The sequence below is a fragment of the Salvelinus alpinus genome, chromosome 6 (assembly GCF_045679555.1).
Source record: "Salvelinus alpinus chromosome 6, SLU_Salpinus.1, whole genome shotgun sequence".
Classification (NCBI taxonomy): domain Eukaryota; kingdom Metazoa; phylum Chordata; class Actinopteri; order Salmoniformes; family Salmonidae; genus Salvelinus; species Salvelinus alpinus.
In genome coordinates, this window is record NC_092091.1 from 16,484,302 (window position 1) to 16,505,797 (window position 21,496).

The 21,496-nt window shown below is 41.9% G+C and overlaps 2 protein-coding genes across 4 annotated transcripts in view; one reads left to right on the forward strand and one right to left on the reverse strand.

Annotated features, from left to right (window-relative positions):
- The window catches only part of LOC139578230 (non-muscle caldesmon-like), a 41,034-nt gene extending 21,777 nt beyond the window's left edge, over positions 1-19,257 (forward strand). The window contains exons 3-13 of one of the 2 annotated variants that reach the window (XM_071405570.1): positions 2,297-2,729; positions 2,887-3,032; positions 3,275-3,527; positions 4,699-4,836; positions 7,008-7,051; positions 8,408-8,489; positions 10,036-10,173; positions 11,600-11,698; positions 12,426-12,515; positions 12,682-12,796; positions 17,855-19,257. In XM_071405570.1, coding sequence (XP_071261671.1) covers positions 2,297-2,729; positions 2,887-3,032; positions 3,275-3,527; positions 4,699-4,836; positions 7,008-7,051; positions 8,408-8,489; positions 10,036-10,173; positions 11,600-11,698; positions 12,426-12,515; positions 12,682-12,796; positions 17,855-17,877 — 1,561 coding nt within the window. In that variant the 3' untranslated portion in view covers positions 17,878-19,257. Of the gene's footprint in view, positions 1-2,296; positions 2,730-2,886; positions 3,033-3,274; positions 3,528-4,698; positions 4,837-7,007; positions 7,052-8,407; positions 8,490-10,035; positions 10,174-11,596; positions 11,699-12,425; positions 12,516-12,681; positions 12,797-17,854 lie in introns of both variants that reach the window. The other variant, XM_071405569.1, reaches the window with a different exon arrangement.
- Positions 14,088-21,159, reverse strand: prr33 (proline rich 33). Of its 2 annotated transcripts, XM_071405567.1 has the most exons (3): positions 20,934-21,159; positions 20,408-20,457; positions 14,088-17,612 (listed from the first exon to the last, which is right to left on the reverse strand). In XM_071405567.1, the coding sequence occupies exon 3, from the start codon at positions 17,595-17,597 to the stop codon at positions 14,469-14,471; it is 3,129 nt and encodes a 1,042-aa protein (XP_071261668.1). In that variant the 5' UTR covers positions 17,598-17,612; positions 20,408-20,457; positions 20,934-21,159; the 3' UTR covers positions 14,088-14,468. The 2 variants fall into 2 exon arrangements, with proteins under 2 accessions (XP_071261668.1, XP_071261669.1); XM_071405568.1 differs by lacking the exon at positions 20,408-20,457 and having other exon boundaries at positions 20,934-21,016.
- Positions 21,160-21,496: the final 337 nt, after the last annotated feature.

Consider the following 21,496-nt stretch of genomic DNA (forward strand, 5'->3'; position numbering starts at 1 on the left):
AATAAATCATTCTCTCTGCTATTATTCTGACATTTCACATTCTTAAAATAAAGTGGTGATCCTAACTGACCTAAGACAGGGAATTTTTACTAGGATTAAATGTCAGGAATTGTGAAAAACTGAGTTTAACCTTTCTAGGACACACGTTCCGCTAGCGGAACCCCTGACAACATTCCGCTGAAAAGGCAGCGCGGGAAATTCAAAAATATTTTTCAGAAATATGTAACTTTCACACATTAACAAGTCCAATACAGCAAATGAAAGATAAACATCTTGTTAATCTACCCACCATGTCCGATTAAAAAAAAAAATGCTTTACAGCGAAAACACAACATATGATTATGTTAGATCACCGCCAAGTCCAAAAAACACACAGCCATTTTCCCAGCCAAAGATAGGAGTCACAAAAAGCAGAAATAGAGATAAAATGAATCACTAACATTTGATGATCTTCATCAGATGACACTCATAGGACATCATGTTACACAATACATGTATGTTTTGTTCGATAATGTGCATATTTATATCCAAAAATCTCAGTTTACATTGGCGCCATGTTTAGAAATGCCTCCAAAATATTCTGAGAAATTGCAGAGAGCCACATAAAATAACAGAAATACTCATCATAAACTTTGATCAAAGATACATGTTTTACATAGAATTAAAGATACACTTGTTCTTAATGCAACCGCTGCGTCAGATTTCAAAAAAACTTTACGGAAAAAGCAAACCATGCAATAATCTGAGACGGCGCTCAGATAGAAACAACATTTCTCCGCCATGTTGGAGTCAACAGAAATACGAAATTACATGATAAATATTCCCTTACCTTTGATGATCTTCATCAGAATGCATTCCCAGGAATCCTAGTTCCACAATAAATTGTTGTTTTGTTCGATAATGTCCATTATTTATGTCCAAGTAGCTACTTTTGTTGGCGCGTTTAGAATGAATATCCAAAACGCTCATGCAGGTCCAGGTGAACTTCGGACGAAATCTTCAAATAGTTATATTACTGGTCGAAAAAACGTGTCAAACTAAGTATAGAATCAATCTTTAGGATGTTGTTATCATAAATATTCAATAACGTTCTAACCGGAGAATTCTTTTGTGTCTATAGAAGTAATGGAACGCAAGTCGATATCATGTGGAATGCGCATGACCAGGACCTGGCACTCTGCCAGACCACTGACTCAAACAGCTCCCATCCGGCTCAACATTACAGTAGAAGCTTCATTCAACGTTCTACAGACTGTTGACATCTAGTGGAAGGCGTAGGAAGTGCAAACAGATCCATATCCCACTGGGATTGTAATAGGCGATGAGTTGAAAATCGACCAGCCTCAGAATTCTCACTTCCTGTTTGGATTTTTTCTCAGGTTTTGCCTGCCATATGAGTTCTGTTATACTCACAGACATCATTCAAACAGTTTTAGAAACTTCAGAGTGTTTTATATCCAATAGTAATAATAATATGCATATATTAGCATCTGGGACAGAGTAGGAGGCAGTTCACTTTGGGCACACTATTCATCCAAAGTGAAAATGCTGCCCCCTATCCCTAAAAAGTTTAATGGATTTGGCTAAGGTGTATGTAAACTTTTGACTTCAACTGTACCTTAGAGAGCTATTTATAACTTGTCAGAATTGTCCAGATCTACTAGTCTATGTCAGCTCACGTTTTTTTATTAAGGTTTTTAGCCCATATTGTTGTAATTGTTTTGTCACTCAAATATCACATGAATAAACATTAGACATGGCAAAATGTATAGAATTGCAAGAAAATTTGCTTAAAATGGCAAAATGTTCTTTGGACCCCATGACAAAATGTGTAGAATTGCAGGAAATAAACTTTAAACCTGCAACATATTCTCTCCACCAACAAGCGGGGTGTGAACAGTTTGTGTCATGAACAGTGCCTGTGCCCATAGAAATAGACGTGGTGCGTGCGCACGCGCAGAGTGGTGGCGCGGGATGTTTCCCAATGCTGGAAGGGGGTCCCCGAGTGAAAAAGTTTGGGAACCCCTTGGTTAAGCAATCCTTGCATTCACATACCCCTATAGTTCTTTCATGTTATAAACTGAAGCTAACAAAGTCTACTTCCCTCTCAGACTAGCGGTGAGTTTCCAAAACATTGGTAGTACTAAGATCCCATTTCGTCCATTGCCTAACAATGGACTTAAGACGATCTTAGTGCTACAAAGGTTTTGGAAACTCAACCAAGATTAGCTCATGATGCTCATCTGAATGGTGACCTAACCTGTTCTATCTCTCCATGCTCCTCTTTGTGTCCCAGGTATGAGAGGGATCTGAAGCCCAGCAGCAGCTCTCCCTCTATGGAGGAGGACGAGGGCTTCAGTGACTGGACCCAGCGGCTGGAGAGACGCAGGCAGCAGGCCCAGCGCATGGAGGAGCTCAGTCAGGCCACAGTGGAGCAGGACCAGAGGCCCCTGAACGGTGCCGCAAAGCCCCCCACACCACATACCCTCTCTGGCTCAGCCACCCCCACCACATCCACCTCTCGCCAGCAGAGACACAAGGCAGAAGTGGAGGATGAAGAGGAGAAGAAGTGGGGAAGAAAGGAAAGTGAGAGGAAAGGGAGGGAGCGAGAGGAGAAGGTGGTTAGAGAAGAGAGGGAAAGAGAAGAGGAGGCAGAGAAACAGAGACAGGAGCAGATAAGAGTGCTGAAGAAGAGAGAGGAGAACCAAAGACCTGATGCTGGGGAGAAGGTACTCTTTAACATTACTGATTCAAAAAATATATATATATATTATAGGCAAATATGTGAATAATTAAGAAAATGTAAATTCTGAATATGATTATTCAAAAATGTATGTCGTTGAAGTAGTCAACTTTGGAGAGGTTAAATGTTTTTTGCAACTCCAGGTGAAAGAGAAGAGCAAAGAGGTGAAGGTCTCGTACACATCCAAAGTCGTCCTGCATACAGAGGCAAAGCATGGCAACGTCAACGGAGACACAGCTGGGGAGAAAGTGACATCATACATGGTCAAAACCAAATTAAGTGCTCCCAGGTAAATAATAGCGTATTATGGTATATGGATATGTCTCACCAGACCTGCTTCCAAATTCAGTTACATGGCAAGCAAATCACATCGCAATTCACATTGTAACTCCGAAATGTTTCATATTCTAAACTATCAGGATGGTGAAAACTATTAGGAGACGGAGACATCTCTTCAAATCCTCCTCCTTTATATATCCACCTTTGTTCCTCCATGCAGTCATCCTCCATCTCTCCCTCCATCTCTCCCAGGGCTGTGGTACAAATGGCAGCGGCAGAGGCTGAGGAGGAGGCCATCTTGGAAACAGAGGCCAAGCTGGAGAAGATCCGACGGAGCCATGCGGAGAAGGAAAACCAGGAGCTTGAGCAGCTCAAACACAAGCAGGTTGAGGCCGAGCAGGAGCTAGAGGAGCTGAAGAGGAGGAGGGAGGAGAGACGCCAGGTCAGGAAGGAGGAGGAGCGCAGGAGCAGAGAGGAGGAGCAACAGCGTCTAGCCAAGGAGGAGGTGATGGTCAAGTACTTTGTAGACATATTATGAAGATTAAGATACACACACAGAAATAGATTACATGGTGATGGGCATTCCGAGTCTTTTCATTGAGCCCTTCATTTAGCTCCCAAATTGCTCTTTGTTCAGTAGTGCTTAAAAATGTACTTAGAAGCATGAAAAAGTAGGAAATTGTGAATGTAAACCGTAATATCTGCCTACCATTATGTCCGATCGTGAAATGTGAGTTCAAATTAATTTTTACCTGACCAAATTATTAGATCGCCTGCCAATAAAATTACAATCATTTTTTAAAGCACTGCAAAAATGTGCATGGACCTGAATGAGGTGCTCTCCCACTATCTATTGTTCCTGTAGTGAGAATGTCCTTCAGGGAATATTTTTTACAAGTTATCTGCAGATAATCGTTGTCTGGCTCTTTCACCGATTTTAATCTCTGACGTCCACCAAAAAGATCTGTTTAAAAAGAGTTGTTCATTCACAAATGACCCATCACTATGTTAAACACATACATCACACATGCAAAATGAGCTTTAAATCAGCTAAGCAGCTATTATTATTATATGTGTTATTTTTTATTGAACCTTTATTTAACTATAGGCAAGTCAGTTAAGAACAAATTCTTATTTACAATGGCCTACCAAAAGGCAAAAGGCCTCCTGCGGGGATGGGGGCTGGGATTAAAAATAAATTATAAAAATAAATTGTAAAGCCTACGGCCATAAGATATGCAGCTGCTGAATGTAGCACTCACTAAATGAGCCACCCCTTTGCCTTATAAGCTTTCCAACAGGAGTCTATTATACATTATAATGTAGCTATTATCACATGTAGTACACTCTTAGAAAAAAAGGTGCTATCTAGAACCTAAAAGGGTTTTCAGGCTGTCCCCGTAGGATAACCTTTTGAATAACCCTGATTGGTTCCTTGTAGAACCCTTTTAGTTCCAGGTAAAACCCTTTCAGGTTCTATTGGGAAACCTTTCCACAGAAGGTTCTACACTGAACACAAAAGGGGTACCTGAAACCATAAAGGGTTCTACCTGGAACCAAACAATTTTCTCCTATGTGGACAGCCCGAAGAAACCCTTTTGGAACCCTTTTAACTAAGTGTAGACAATTGTCTTCTCTTCTTGGGCAATACTGAACCGTTGTGTCTTCATGTACAGGAGGAGAAGAGGAGGATGAAGGAGGACATAGAGAGGAGGAGGATGGAGGCAGCAGAGCGGATGAAGAGCCTCAGTACCTCCAGCGTGGACGGAGATGAGATGTTTAGCCCGCTCAGTCCCAAAGGCTCCATCTACAAGGTAGCTAACTTGTCTGTTTCCTCTGTCTATGTAGCCACGGTTTGTCGTCATTGCCCATGGTCATATATGACAAGTACTGTTCTTATGATATGATAATGAAACCTTTGTTTTCAGTATTTTTCCCCCAAAATAAATTGTTCAAAAAGACTAAAATGTGACTTTATACCATCTTTACAGCCGTTGTGTTCAGTTTTAAGCCTGTAAGTTGCATGTGTGTGTTTTAAATGTCAGAATTTGCCACAGTCTCCACCACAATGCTTGTAGTGTGATCAGGTCACACACATTTACATATGGGTTTGCGTTCTGTGTGTGCGTTTGTGTGTGTGTGTGTGTGAGACATGTGCAGCTTTGAAGTCGATCAGTATTCACTGTTTTGTGTCAATACCACCAGGTCTCTGTCTGTGTGATGTTAATTTGCTCTGACAGCATGTCTCTACGTACCTTCATTCCAGTGAATGAAAAAGGCAGAGACCATACTATGTCACAGTTTTTCAGCCCAAGGCCAAACGGTCGCTGTGACAGCCTGTGTTTACACTGTTCTGTGTTACTGTCCTTAACTCCTTCCACCTTGCTCTGTAAAAAGTAGGGTAGTAAGTCATTCACTTAGTTAATATACAGATATTCTGTATACAGATACAGATATACTGGAGGCAGGTAGCCTAGGGGTTAGATTGAATCCCCGAGCTGACAAGGTAAAAATCTGTCGTTCTGCCCCTGAACAAGCCAGTTAACTCACTGTTCCCCGGTAGGCTGTCATTGTAAATAAGAATTTGTTCTTAACTGACTTGCCTAGTTAAATAAAGGATAAATTATTATTTTTTTAAATAATAGTTTCCATGGGTTCATTTGTTTGGATTTTAGCATTTACACTGCATGGCATGTTGTGAAGTGTTGAGTATTGTACTGTACTCCTGCTTCTTGTATCATTTCATTAGACTTGTTGCCTGTCAGATACATTCCACAGGATTTATAATCCACTCAGATCTCATTAGGATATGTAGCCTAATCACATTTACTGGCTTTGTGTTCTGCCAGGAGATTCCAGTAAGGACCCTAGATAACCTTTTAGAGCTGGATGTCATTTCTAACACCCCAACCCTATGAGCTTGCTTTATGAGCCTGGCTCAACTCTGACTTTAATATATCAGTCAGATCATTGAGATAGCTAATTACATTTTTACAACCAGATGCATATATCATGTATCTCTCATCTGTCATAAATGCACTCGCTGCATGTAGCATTCAGTCGCCTTATTGTCTCCTTGACAGGCAACAAGTTCAGCTACTAATAATATTATGTTTCCATCCACTATCTCTTTAATATTATGTTTCCATCCACTATCTCTTTAATATTACTTTTCCATCCACTATCTCTTATTTTCACTTTCTAACCCGACTGTACAGGGCTATGTGGTGACGGGGTTGCTGTGGTGGTGTCCTTGGGCCTTGGTCCTTAGTGCTGTCATGAGATTTCCTCTGACCATGTGTGTAATTTTAGAGAGAGAATGAATAGAGTTTGACAGGAGAAAATACATGCTCTGTGAGTTGGGGTCGACATGCTGTGCTATTTGATTCAGGTTCAGGGCTGAACAGTGAACAGTAACATAAGGGATCCTTCTGTGTGGGAGGAACCAGAGCTTGGTGCTGGATCCTTTGAAGTATGACCTCTTTGGCAAGCAAGGGTAGAGGACAGGACATTATGACCCTGCCTCAAACTAGAACCCCTCTCATACAAATATTAGTGTTTTGATTAATGATTAACCTAAGACTTGTAATCCCAAACACATTTTCTTTACTATGATTCAGTCTGTAATGCAGTAAATACACAGATTCAAGGTAAGGAATGGGTTTTGGAAGCCTTCCCACACCCTGATTTCATTATAACTATGCCTGCAGTAAACCTTGGATTAAGGCAGAGTTAGCTTGAATCTCTCTCTGGTAATATAAACGGACAGATACAGGCAGATGGAGACGGTTGATAAAGACCAGTAGAACATTGCTCTGTTTGACTTGGAAGAGATCTCTACTGCGTCAGGCTAAATCCAGGGCTGGGATTAACATCACATTGATCATGAGAATCCCGTCTGACAATTCTAGAAGTCATGGAACACTTCACTGTTCTATTCTAATTCCAAAACAATCCCCTTCAACATACTCTTCATATTTTTCAGATCACAGAGAGAACGGAATCCTTGAACCGATCCCTAAAGAAAAGGTGAGACATTTTCACAATGAATATCTCAAAGCAAACAAACAAATTCCACACCCTATGTTGTTTAAATTGTACTCTCACATAGTTTCTTTCTAAATCTTGGTTGCAACTAGAAGTTTACCAAAGTCCCACTGGGTCCCCCTGAGCAAGCCTGGATGGAGAGGTGCTATCTATTGCAGAACAGCAGTTATCCTGGCTAAATGGCTGGTGTGTAAAAGTAAACATAGAAAAAGAGGGCCAGTGGTGACCTCTAAACCTCTCTCAGTGCATCACCTTTGTCAACCTGTGTGATATATGGCTTGGTTAACTCTGACCAGATGTGGGGGCTGGAGCCTGGGCTGGCTGGGTTCTCTCTGATGGCTGGTGAGCTATAGCTCTGGATTGTGGGACTGCGATGCGGCTCCATGCAGTCTGACCACAGTAGTCAGTTATCAGTGGTAAAAAGCTCTGAGCAGTTGGAGTAGTAGAGGCCAGGTCCGGGTGAAATTAATATGGAGAGTGTGAATGAAAACAGGGCGTAATAACGACTTTATCATCCAGGTGCAGGTTTGAGATCTGAAGAATTGAGTGTGACATCATGTCTAGGACGGGGGGAGAGTTCAGTGACATCACTAGTGACAGTTCTTTGATGTGGGTGTTACGCACCCGTGTTGATGTGTGTAAAAACACTATTAGACCAAATCAAAGCATTCTGGAGAAGAAGTTATGGGTGACAGACAGACGGCTTCCTTCGCCCCTTTACTTATAACAGCCTTCTCTCATGCAGTTAGAAAGCATGACATCATTTAGCCAAGCCAATTTGAACGTCTTTGCAGAGCAAAAGACCCTCCAAATAAAGATTTGTGGGCCGTTTATCATGTTAAAACAATCCTGCCATGCCTCAAGAAGCTATTTAATTTTCAAACTAGCCAGCCCTATCAGGCTAATGGCTCATGCCTTTCGTGGGAGTTCTCTTACTAATATAAATAGCTTTGGGAGCCATTTTGAAATGGCTGGCTGGCTGGCTGGCTGGCTGGCTGGCTGTGTGTGTGTGTGTGTGTGTGTGTGTGTGTGTGTGTGTGTGTGTGTGTGTGTGTGTGTGTGTGTGTGTGTGTGTGTGTGTTCGTGTGTGTGTGTGGGGGGGGGGGGGGGGGGGGGGGGTCCTTCACACAGGGTCCCACTGAACAAGCCTCATATTGGGCCTGATAGACAGTGTTGACAGAAGTCCATGCAAGAGGCAATGCAATCCCATCCCCTGTCTAATTGCAGTGCAGATTCAAATGAGATAGTAAAACGTTATTGTTTTTCTTCCCCCAACCATTTGTCCTCCTGTGTTGTATTTCACTCTCCTCTGACTGAGCGTCTTTATTTTGGATACAGCAACAGCTTCAAGAAGACACAGCCCCCTGTTCTCCTCGCCAAGATCGATGACAGGCTGGAGCAATACACCACCGCCATCGAGGTTAGCTCCCACCTTGTTTCTGCCCCTCACTCCGTCCCGACAGACAGAGGCCCCATTGGTAGGGGCTGTGATGAAGGCTTTCATCTGGTGACTATTCAGCCAGACTTCTCTTCCACCTTTTCTGCCTCTCTATAGGTGACACACTGTGTCAGTCTGACACATACATAATTATATTATACCTCAGCCTCAGACTCATATCAACCTTAGTAACCAGGTTTCCATCCAACCTTTTTATGCGAGTAAAGTACATGTCGGATAAAACATATCACGACAGACCTGACGGACACAGCAAATTTGTCTGCAAACTTTCCAAATGTTAACAAAACAAAATACGCTAGATAAGGTGGGATCTTTTTGTGTCTGTAAAATTAATTATGCGAGAAATGGCGGTGGAAATGCCTTTATGCGCAAATATTGATATAATAATCATATCGAAGTAAACTTGGAGTCACGCGATGATATGTTTTGTGGTCGTCCCACTCTGACTCGTTGGGAAAGCATGCAGTTTTTTGGGGCTACTGTAGAGTCAGATGAACTTCACAGTCATGAAAGTGCACAGTGATGAGCTTGATGCTCCTCTCCAATAAATATCAAGGGTCTTATTCTGGGGACATGATGATCAATGATTGACTGGAGGCTATACCTGCACTGTAGACCAGAGTGGGCACATTTGCTACATAATTCAATATTTTCTACCGACAAAACCATCAGTAGAGTTGAAAATGCGATGGAAACCCATTTGACTTGTATGTTTTATTCGGTACACGGGAATTAAACTGCAAAAAAATATTTGTATGTGCACTATGTCATCACGCACAGACTTTTATCTGCAACGTCAGTTTGATAGATACACCCCGCTGGTGGGATTTTAGAATATTTGTGTGAAAATCGGTCAACAATTGTATGGAAACCTGTCGGTATCAGTGTTCACATATCAAAGTCAGTGACGTGGCCTTAGTCAGGCCCAGTCCGTCAAACCACCTGTCTACTCTATAATTTGGGAGAGGATTGATGGGCATTTGAGGCTAGGCTGAGCTTGCTTTCTCATCTCCTGAGTGGTGCCTGAGTCATACTATAAGTACATGGGAGTAGTTGTGTGTGTGAGGCCCTCCTACTGCTCTCCCATGAAGTCCCTATTGCATCATCAGATCACTAGCATGCCATGTTTACTTTGTTTCTAGACTTTGTTACTCATTGTGTCTAACTGTGTTATGCTGTTCTTTATGCAATAGGGTGGGTCTAATCCTGAATACTGATTGGTTAAAACCGCGTTCCAGCCGGTGTCTATTCCACAAGTTACCACCGGCTAACTCCATGACGTTAAAATGCCTATTTACTCTGTTTCATCTGACTGTGCAATCCACTGTCTCATCAGCCCAGCCAAGCAATTTATGAACTTGATATCCGCTATAAAATGCATCTAGACATTATCTTACATTTCTTTTAGACTTTTTAAGCGAACAAGCTTAATAAATATGCTTTTTGATCTGGAATTCTGATATATGCAAATGGTCAATAAAGTATATTGTATCGTTCTGTTGTGTAGTACTCCCAGGAGGTCAAGGCAACCAAACAGGGCCTAACGGACATCCCCATGTCGCCTGAGCCAGTGTCCTCCAAGAAGAACTTGTTTGAGGCTGGAGAGGCCTGGAACCAGAGCCTGGCCAAAGGCACACCACCCAAGGCAAGGAAACACCCCCATAACGTTACATACACATGAATGAATAAAGTCAAAGAAGTATAAATCATTTCGCACCATCGCCAACGACTGAACATTATACACCCAACAACATAAATAGAACCTTACGGATACAAAATGTGAATGCTCTTTACATTCAGTAGCTGCCTGGAGTTGTACTGTAGACTAGAGACACAGAAATCTACCTAGCTCTTTCAAAAGACATTTACACATTGTGCAGATGTCTAATTATATCTGTCCCAATGCTACTCTCCATGCTATTGTATGGTTGTGATCTCACACCTTTGTCACAGCCCCCTCTCTCCCCGATGTTTTTAATTACTCTATCCCATTCATCGTGTGCAGGCCAGGGTTCTTTGAAATAACCAGAAAGGCATGGCAGCTTGACCCCGGGGCGAGAGGAATAACAAACAGCATGTGAGCCACGGCGGTATAGATCTGAGGCCCGTATGGCTGTTGTTTACTTTAACTCTACCACAAATGTGTGGTTTCCCCCCCATCCCGGGTATTCCATAGCATGTACAGATGTAGGATCCTAATTTGAGCCAGGTTGCTACAGCAGGAATTTTTTTTGCAGCAACAGGAAATGTGAGTTATTATGTCGATTAAAATTAATGGACATTATTGTAGGGGCTGATACATTTTTTCATAAGGGAAAATCAAGTCTGAAATGTCAAAGTAGAAATTACAAACTTCAGAAGCCTTTTTAAACCTCAAATATACTACACATTTTACATTTCCTGCATTGCTGGAAAGTTATCCTGCAACAGGGCGATCAAATTAAGATCCTACATCTGTAGCAGTAGCTGCTAACCTGCTAACGGCTTTCACCGCAGGAGTATCCCTAAAGAAAACAAACCTAAAGGCTGATGGACCAGACAGGCTAGTTTGAAAGAAGTTGAGAGAGGACAATGGAGAGTAAATTACAGGGGAGAAGTTTCATGGCAGTCTGGAGGATGCAGCCACAGAGTAGCAGTCTTGCACTACAGATGTAGGATCTTAATTTGAGCCAGTTTGTTACAGCAGGAAAATAATCCTGCAGCAACAGAAAATGTGAATTATTATGTGGATTATAATTAATGGGCATTATTGTAGGGGCTGATACATTTTTCGAAATTACAAACTTCAAAAACCTTTTTAAACCTCAAATACACTGCAAGTTAAACATTTCCTGGAAAGTTCCCCTGCAACAGGATGATCAAATTAAGATCCTACATCTGTAGCCTAATGGTGTATAACCTGGGAGTCACGCTTAAGGATGAAAATAGAGCTGCCTAATCTCTACCCAAATCTTGTGTCTGTGCTGTTATCTGTAACAGTCTGTCACAAGAAAATAAGGAATGCCTAAGGAATGGAACTGTCTTGTTGAGCGCCTGAGTGGAAATATGTGTGTGTGTGTGTGTGACAGCAGGATGCTGAGAGTCTGAAGGTGGGCGTGGCGGACATGATCACCCAGTGGGTGAAGGGGAACCCAGATGGCACCAACAGGAGCTCCCCCTCAAGACCAGCTGTAAGTCTCGCTCAGAACAGTCGTGTACAGTATATAGTGTATATGGGTATACATTTACTGTATGTGGCTCTGCATTTCACTAGTTTCATACATTACCGCCAACCTCTTCTCCGTCACTATTCTCTAGCACTGGCCTCACCTTCACAGAAGTGGCTTTTGGTTCAACAATGTAGTAAGAAGTCACACGGGGTGTCTCATCCCCTTTAGAGAGACTGAATCATCTTCATCAAAATAGAGCATCTGTGTATCTACTTCCTTTACTTTCGTTCCTCATTCGTGTTATTTCAACTGTCTTCACGTCTTCCCTTCTTAAAGTAACTGCTCTTTTCACTCTCTTTCCCTTTCCTCCCATTTTCCTTCTGAACTGTTCTACATGTAAGTGTTTGTAGTACAGCTGTGCACCAGGCATGCAGAGAATCAGTGATGTGTGCCTTATTCAAGGTTGCCATCTAGTGGGGCGTAGAGTTCTATTGTGGAGGTTCAGAACAGTGGGGGCTGCTGACGGCTCATAACAATGGCTTGAATGGAGTGGCAATTAACCATGTGTTTGACGTATGCTCCAGCCATTACCATGAGCCCGTTCTCCCCAATTAAGGTACCACCAACCTCCTGTGGTTCAGAACCAAAGCCACGAAGGTTGCTTATCTTGCATGGCTCCAAAAAACATTTTATATAAAACTCCAGAAAGCATTTGAAGAGTTGCTGTTTGGTGCTGTTTATTCCCCAGGATGTAAAAGCTGGTGACGTGATGCAGAAAAAGAACATGTGGGAGATCATTGGAGAAACATCCCCTGGGATTTCAGGAGCAGTGGCAAAGGTGAGCGTGCTCACACACACACACACACGCTCACACACACACACACACATGCATGCACACACACACATCAATACAAACGTACAGTATTTGAATATTCTGTTTCAAACTTAGTGTATAATATACTGTGGCAAATTCTCACTGTTCTAAATCAGTCTATGCTTTTCAGGGCAATGCATCTGGTAAAAAGTACAAATTTGTGATGACTGCTCATGGCAAATATGAGAAGATTCCTGTTGATGATGATGATGAAAATATGGATGAATACACCAATGGAAAAGCAGGTGAGATGACTGGGTTTAGACAACAATTATACATTTTAAAACATTAGTGTAAATACCATAATAGTCCAATAATAACTCGTATTCTCTTAGGCAAAAAAACACCTTTTTATTCTGCTGGTCCTGCGGATAAAAATAAAACATTTAAATCTACAAAATACCAGCTACAATTAAATAGCATGACTTCTATCAATAGCCCTTGATCTGCCCATTATCTTCACTACAGAATTAATTCTCTCTATTTAATTCTGTAGCTCAAGATGAACTTTCTATGTCAAACATTAACCAACATAAAAAATGTTATAATCAAACTTTTTTATTTTCTGTTTTATCAAAAATATATAGAAAATAACATTTACTGTAAACTTATGCAGCAAAATCTCAGATTCCAAAGCAGTTGAACATCACTCTGTCAATAACAGACAATGTTCTTAATCTTTTTAATATAGACATGCATGAAAGAAAAACGTAAAGCACCAACAACAAGCTGAGGAACCTACAGAAACTCAAGGTCAAATGTCACTCTCAGCTCTTGACCCTTCCGGGGCCCTCGTTTGAAAGCTGTGTATTTGAAAACTGTGTGTGTGAAACATGATATTTCAGTCTATTTTACTTTCACGTTAATCCTGCATTGATGTCGATGGGAGATTGGTGGATCTCCAGTTAGGATTCGGCCTTAGGGACTTCCTGTATACATTTGTCTTAGCGTCCGTCGTCACTGCCTTCCATATCCCACAAACCCTTCCCCTGACCTCTTATCCACCCACACCAACAGTCAAACACATCCTTCATAGAGCTGACTTGTCCCCCACAGGAGTTAGCAACCCTATTTCTCAAATAACACTCTCACTGACCTGTAGTCCAAAAAAGGGAAGGAGACTGGTATAAGCATCTGCAGGCTACTCAAACATTCTAAGAAAAAGTATCACCTGAATATCTAAAGTCTATTTGAAAGACTTATGTAAATAGCACCATTTTGGGAAATACACAGTCCTACGTCACTACTACTTTCATCCTCTCCTCTTCTTTTCATCCTTCTTTGGAAACATTTCTCTAAATGCCCCGGAGTCAAGTTTCTTCAGATACCCAAAACCTGCATCAATACAGTCTATAGGTTCTACACTCATCTGCGATTTCAAGACACATGTACTATAACTGAGAGTTTATCGTTTTTAGTAAGTGGTGTACCTAAGTAAGTACATTACACTACAGTCTCAGGACCCCTTCTGAAAAATAATCTCAGTGTCCTATCAGGGTTCAACAGTGGACAAAAAAATTAACTCAGAGATTTACATAATCTTTGTACATTTTAATCTCACGAGATGTCTAAATTCTTTTAAAACAACAAAACATTTTCCCTTGTCCTCTGATTGTCAAGGTAATATTTTCATATTATCAGAGAAAGAGACATTCACACAAATGCGAAACATAGTCAGACGACAAAACAATCAGTGCTCAAAATGCAACATGGTGCATTTATCAAGTATAAAGTTAAGACCACATTCTCTATGAGACTGTCTTAAATATTGTATCCTGTGTCAAGCCGAGAGACTATTACATGGGACCTGTACATTATGACTACCATTTCTACACCAGTGCACATAAAACATTTAACAATATAATTTTTCAAAATGTTCTTCTCAGTTTAATCTTTACCAGTCCAAAGAGACTTGGTTTAAGGACAAGTGAACCCTCTAGCTGTTCTGTTAAAGTCTTTTGGTTCCTCGTCTTTATTTTTACGCCCTATGAGACCCATCTCAAACACTGTTGAAATTTTTGTTAGTGGCCTTGACGCAGCCTCTCTTAGCCTTTTGGCATCAAACTTTGGGCTGAAAAGGAGAACAGGCAGACGATGGGCGAAGGATGGGATTTCTTTCTCTGCATCCTTTGGCTGCTCTTTTCTCTCCTCCTCACTTTTGCTGGCTTCAATTACCTGCATAATCTTCTCTTTAGTGGAGAACATATCGAAGAGAAGAGAATCCCACTTCTTCGCTGCCTTGGGAGGATCGTCAGCCGTTACGGCTGCCACCATGTCTTTAAATGACACCGTTTCATCCTTTTTCGCTTCACCTCCTTCCTGCTCAGTCACCTTCGCTGTTTCTTTTTTAGGATCTGAGTCTGCGAACATAGGTGGTTCTTCTTCCACTACCATGTGCTTCTTGAGCCGTGACCAACCACTGAGTTTAGACTTCATCATGCCCTTTGGCTTTTGGATCACTTTAAGAAGAGGTTCAGCTGCTGGGAAAGAGTCTTTCCTCTCTTCCTTCTTCTCTGTCAATGGTGTGGTTGGAGCTGATACCACCGTTTCAGGTTTGGCTTCCTGGTTATTCTTTGGTTTAGCCGGCAACAAAAGCTTCTCAGGAGATGCATTCTTTGCAAGTGGAGAAGAATTGGTTGGCTTTGTCCCTACTGGTTTAGCCTCAGAGGTTGCTTTGGTTGGCATTTTAGGCTCTGTTGATTCCTTCAACTCTTTCTGTTGCACCACACTGGCTTTAGCCACAGGAGATTCTGTTTTTGAGAAAGGCGGTATTGTCTTGCGTTGGGTTTCTGGGGTGGGTGTCTTGGGTTTTGGGTAAACTCCATAAGTTGGTGTCTTCACTGGGGTTTTAACCTCTGGTGTTGGAGATTTAGCCCATGGTCTTGTATTTGCCACAGTTTTAACCTTTGGCATTTCAGCAACAGGAGTTGATATTTTGCTGGTCACAGCTGTGGATACTCTTGTTTCTGAGACCTCTTCAGCTTGTGTAACAACAATGGTTGGAAGCGGAAGCTTAACTACTGTCGTGGATACTATGGCCTCACTTGAAATAGTTTTTTCCAGTTCTTTGGAGGATACTTCCTGGTTTGACACCTCGGGCAAAGGATGTGATTTTACAGGTAACTCTTGGGTAGGTGTTTTAGATGCTTCTAGCTCTTGTGTTGGGGATTTAGATTCCTCTTGAGTCGGCGTCTTAGACCTGGATATTCCAAATAAAGGTGAAAAACTTTGGATTCCACCATGGGCAACATATGCAGCAGGAGTCAACCCATAATAGGTATGGGTTGGTTTAGGATCCACATATGTTGGTGTCTTGGGCCTTTGAAATCCTATAGATGATACCCCAGCTGTGGGAGTCTTTGGTCTTTTATACCCTGCTGGTGGTTGTGGTCTTTGATACTCAATTGTTGGAGTCATAGGTTTATGCCCTTCATTGGTGGGAGTCTTGGGCCTTGGATACCCATCTGAGGGTGCTGTAGGTTTTGATGTTTCTTTTGTTGGCGTCTTGGGTCTTTGGTACCCATCTGTGGGTGCTGTAGGCTTTAGTGTGACAATTGTTGGAGTCTTGGGTCTTTGGTACCCATATGAGGGTGCAGCAGATTTCGGTGTGACATCTGTTGGAGTCTTGGGCCTTTGGTACCCAAATGTGGGTGCAACACTTGTTGGAGTCTTGGGTCTTTGATAGCCTAATAGATCTGTAGGGGTCTTTGGTCTGGCAGACTCAACTACAGGATTTTCGTGTCGAGGAGCCTCTGGTTTTGAAGTGTTCTGAGGAGGTGATTTAGCTGTGGGAGTCTCTTTCGACGTCACTTCCCCATTCAGAGTTCTTTCACCTAGAATAGTTGAAGGTGATTTTGAAGGGTCAGACAAAGACTGACTGGCAGCATTAGTACCAGGTGTTGGTGTGTTAGATATCTGTGCCTCTGTAGTAATGGGTGATACAGCGAATAAAAGTGGGTTGGTTCTTGATATTTCAAAAACAGGTGTTTTGGCACGGGACACATGAAATGAGGGTGTCTTAGGGCGACCTAAAGGAGTTCTTGGTGTTAAAAAATCATGAGTTGGTGTTTTAGCTCTTTTCACTTCAGATGTAGGCGTTGCACTCCTTTGGAGTCCAGGTGTCGGTGTTAAACCTCTTTTTACCCCGGATGTAGGTGTTGCACTCCTTTTGATTTCAGCTGTTGGTGTTGTAGCTCTTGTGATTTCTGATGTGGGTGTTATACTCAGAGATAATGCGTCTGCAGTGGATGTCTTTGATCCAGTATAATCATGGAGGGGGGACATAGATGCAGTATAGACCCTAATTTGAGGGACATCAAACATCGGTTTGGGTGCTTTTAGTGTAGCTTCGGTAGCTTTAAAACGTGGACTTGGACTTTTGCGGTGTATTACTACTGGGGCTATTCGCAGAGTAGGTTGTGTGGCAACAGGAGTGACTGTGACAGGAGCAACTGGAGCACTGAGTGGATGAGGTACTGAAGCAGTGACTGGAGGAGCAATTTGAGCAGCAGCTGTCGTTGTCACGTCAGGCACAGAGGACGTTTGCATAGGCGTCTTGGGTGCCAATTCATGCAAGGCTGGCCCTGGAACGGCTGACGGGTGTGTTGGAGTAAATGTGTAGAGTGGGGCCACATACTGGGGGAAGGTGGGGGCTGGAGCAGCATACAGCTGTGGGGCGAACCTTGCTGTTCCACCAAAGGTGGCTCCTCGTTGCTGCGGGTAAGGGGATGCCACATGCCGATAGATTGGCCTGACAGCAAATCTGGGGTGCTGTGTGTAGAAGGATGCCTCTGGAGTTTTGGGAGGGGTTGAGTGGTCACTGTGCTCCAAGTCAGGGCTTGCTTCATTCACAGGAGAGAGGCTTGAGTGGAAAGGGACAGGTGTCTTTGCGGTCTCAGGGGCGGCTTTTTTCTTGATTTTTTTCTCCGTTTTCTTGAGTAGTTTCTGGAGTCTAGCATTTTCCTTGCCAGGCTTGGGCAGTAGAGCTGGAGGGTACTGCTGGAAAAGCAGGCCTGGTTCATTGACATTGCTATAACTGGCAGCCATGAGCAGTTTAACCCCCTGAAAAAAATACATGACAGTGTGAGGCATATTTATTTGGTTATCAATGATACAGTAGCCTATTGTTTTAAAGGAAGAGGGGCAGTGTTCAATCAATTCAACTTCTCCTGACAGCTGCTTTCCACCCCCACCTTGGCCCATGGTATAGATCAGTGGCTGAACTATTCAATGACCATCAAGAAAATCATCAACACATAATTGGTAAACAAACACATCTGACTACTTTTTTCTTTCTTTTTCAGACCTATACCATGGTGAATATTGAAATACAAATGTTGGTGGCAAAGACTTTCTATTCAAGATGGTATGGACTTCAACAACTTTGGCCACCTTGTCAGCAAACCCTGTGAGGATATCCTGCAGTAGCACCTGTTATGAAAACAATATAATTCAGTTTATACCTTTCCTACCGCATTCAGTAGGTGACTTTTGAGAACTTCTTCAATGGTTATTTGTTGCTTTGTTTTGTTCTGTGTACTCACTTTGAGCTCCCCAGTTCAATTTAATCTTCAGACTTGTATTGGCTTACTTGTCAAAAGTATCTTTCACATATGTGTATGTATATATGAATATGTTTTTTTACTTACTTTTACTTTTCCCCCCTTCATTTTATGCCATTGACAAACATTAGGTGAATGCATTTACATGTACCGCACATGTATGTTGGAAATTATGCAGAAAGTGACATAAAACCAAAACCTAAGCTTTGAATTTGAAATGGTAACTCATGTAAATTGTTCTGGTTTGGGAAGTTTGATCACTGAGCCTGTTAATTGTAATATCATGTTTATATTTTATTTTTCTTCTGGCTGTTGTTTGAGCCCCAAGATTATCCAAACATCTTCTGAATATAGTGTTAAAGGCACAATGCGGCCGTTTTTATATCAATATTAAATCATTTCTGGGTAACAATTAAGTACCTTACTGTGATTGTTGTCAATTAAAATGGTCAAAAATAAATAAATAGCTTCTTAGCAAAGAGCAATATCTCAAGCAGGAATTTAGCTAGGACTGTCTGGGAGGGGTCCGAGTGGGAGAGGAAAACTGGAAATGAGCTGTTAATGGCAGAGAGGTTTGGAACTCTTTCTTATTGGTATATTAACTCATTTACCACCTAGGCAGACCAAAACTCCATCCCACCAAAACAGGCTGAAATTTCAGACTGCCTTTTCAAACCGCTCTTACACTAAAAGGGCATTATCATAATTTTCACAGTATTACTCCAACCTCATAGTGTGGAAATATATACAGTATAAAACACAGGAAAATGTAAAATGTCTTTAAACGCTAGGCTACACTGGGTGAGGCATATTCTCTAAGCTTTTAAGCGAGTCATTTTTTTTTGTGCATTCATAAAATATTGCATTGAAATGCCAAATGATTTTGCGGTAACTGAATCACCTGGTTACAGAACATTGATTGTGTCTATTGTATTAATAACTCTTTATCTCACACATAGTAACATTTTATCCTGCTATTTAACCATGATTCTGTTTTCAGTGCTGCACACTGGAGTTTTCCACCACCCTATTTATGTTACCAATGTAACATTTTAATCTTAAAAGACCCATCATTGTCATTTCTGCTTTTCTTGTTATTAAACCTTCATTTTTTTCTCTTACATGAAATAAAGTATTGTATACAATGACGTTTGTTTTTTATTAGCGCTTTTATCTGTCAATTTTAAGCAGCCCGACAAACGCTATCTGCAGTGGACAAAGGGAAAACTTGGAGACGAAGTGAAGTGGAAAGCGAAGGAGGGCAGTCAAATTTAACACTCCCTGCAATTAAGGCCTCACAGCTGATACTGGAAGGTTCCTTGTCCTAATTTTAGGCTGAGAGCAGAGAGGAGGGCAGCCAATCACCTGCTCCCTTCTATAAGGCTTGGTTCTGTCCTGTACAGGCAGGGTGCATCACGGTGACAGTAAATCACTGATGAGAAGGTACCTAAGGTGCAGCTTATGCATATCATCTAGAACCTGAGAGCATATATGGGTCCAATCACTGTACTGCAATCTGACACTTGTGCCTGTGGGTATACTGAACATGAGCAGTAATTAAGTGACCTATGCAAATCCACCTTTTCAAACTTGTATAAACTACAGTGCAGTTAGATACTTTTGCTTTGACACTGTGAGGTCTGACTGGCAGACACACTTGGCCTGCAACCTACAGGTTCAAGAATTAACTAAGAGTGAAAGTGAACATTGAGCATTTGACCCCAGTGATGTCACTAGTGGTCATTGTGATGTGAGGTTTTTTTATGCACAGTAAACACATTCTATAATTGTAAGATTTTGACTCATATCTATTTAAACCTTGATGACTGTAAACCTTTAAAAGTTTAAACCTTGATAGTTGTATTTAGATTTTAAAGGAATGTGATAGGCCTACAAATCAGGATATTATAGTTCTCTCGCAGCATTCCGTCTTTCACTTAAATGGTTTTTCCATGTAGGTTTGTATGTTTTTGGCCTCTACTAGTCTAACTCAAATGCAGTCCACCACTGATCATGTTTTAAAGGGCCCACTCTGCAACAGTAAGACAGACTGGACCTGCAACATGAGAGGAGGTCATCCTTTTAAGGCTCTTGTAGGTTAGGCATTTGGAGCACCTCCAAGATGCAAGTTCAAAAGAGGAAAGGGTAATAATAGCCTAGCAATAAAACCATGCATCACAATGGCTTTTTGGTGTCCACCATCTCCCAACCCCTAAAAAACATGCACATGCAGTTAGTTTATGAGTTAATCACATAATCAGTAAAGATCTAAAAATATAACATAATTGAGCTTACCAGGTTATGCTTCTTACCGTTAACCAACACACTCCCGACAGGGGAGTCCCCTTACAATGAGAAAAACAAAAAAACATTCAACTTAAAACACTTAGTAAAAGCTTGTATTTCAACAGTTAACATGCTAACACCCTGTGTTTTCATAAGTTCATAGGTTAACATATACTTGCAGGAGTATCAGAACATAAACCATTATTGTTTTAAGCATTATGATATCTCGATCCAGTTTAGATACCTGGAACGCAACACACTAAATATATTAAAACACATGCAACAGTGTGCATGCCCGTCTCTAAGCCCCACTTCCCAATTTAATGACGCTTTGACATTACATTCAAAATCCCTATGGTCAGATAGCTTTAGCCACAATGGCTACAGTATAGAGTACAACCTTTTGGGGGCTGGCTGTAAAAGCTCTACCCCCCCCCCCCCCCCCCCCCCTCCCTCCCCCCTCCTTGTCAATAGCATAAACACGTTACTACGAGCTGTCTCGACAAGTATAAAATCGTAATTGCAGTGTGTTTACCTGTGTGACTGCTACTTGGGGGTCGGCCGGCTGCTGCCTGCTTGTCCCGGCCCGGATTGTCAGAGCGGGAGGCTCATGTTGAGCACAACTATACACCCTTCCTACATATGGAAGGGCCAGTCTCCATGGCAGTCCAAAAATATAACCTGAGCCTTTTGCTCAGAATGTGCTCCGTCGTGACAGTGCGCTAGCTGCGACCGTCAGCCAGGCAGGGGGTGGCCACAGCACTTTAGATATCACCACCCCTCGCTACCGCGACCAGATGCTCCTCTGAAAAATAATATTTCAGAGTGGCGCCCCCTGCAGGAGAGCCTGAGCCATCTCAACCAGCACAGGAAGTTTAGCTCTACCAATTCTGATCAAATTGTTTGCCAATTAAAGCTGCTGGGTAGAGTAGAAAAATGGTCCACCTACTTTTTTATTTTATTTAACCTTTATTTAACTGGGCAAGTACTAAACCAGTCCAATCAAGCACCCATGACACAGGAGATGAGGAAAATTCTTATTTTTGCAATTCTGTAAGGTGCTGGTGAAGCTAGCAAATTAGAAACATTCTCAGCATG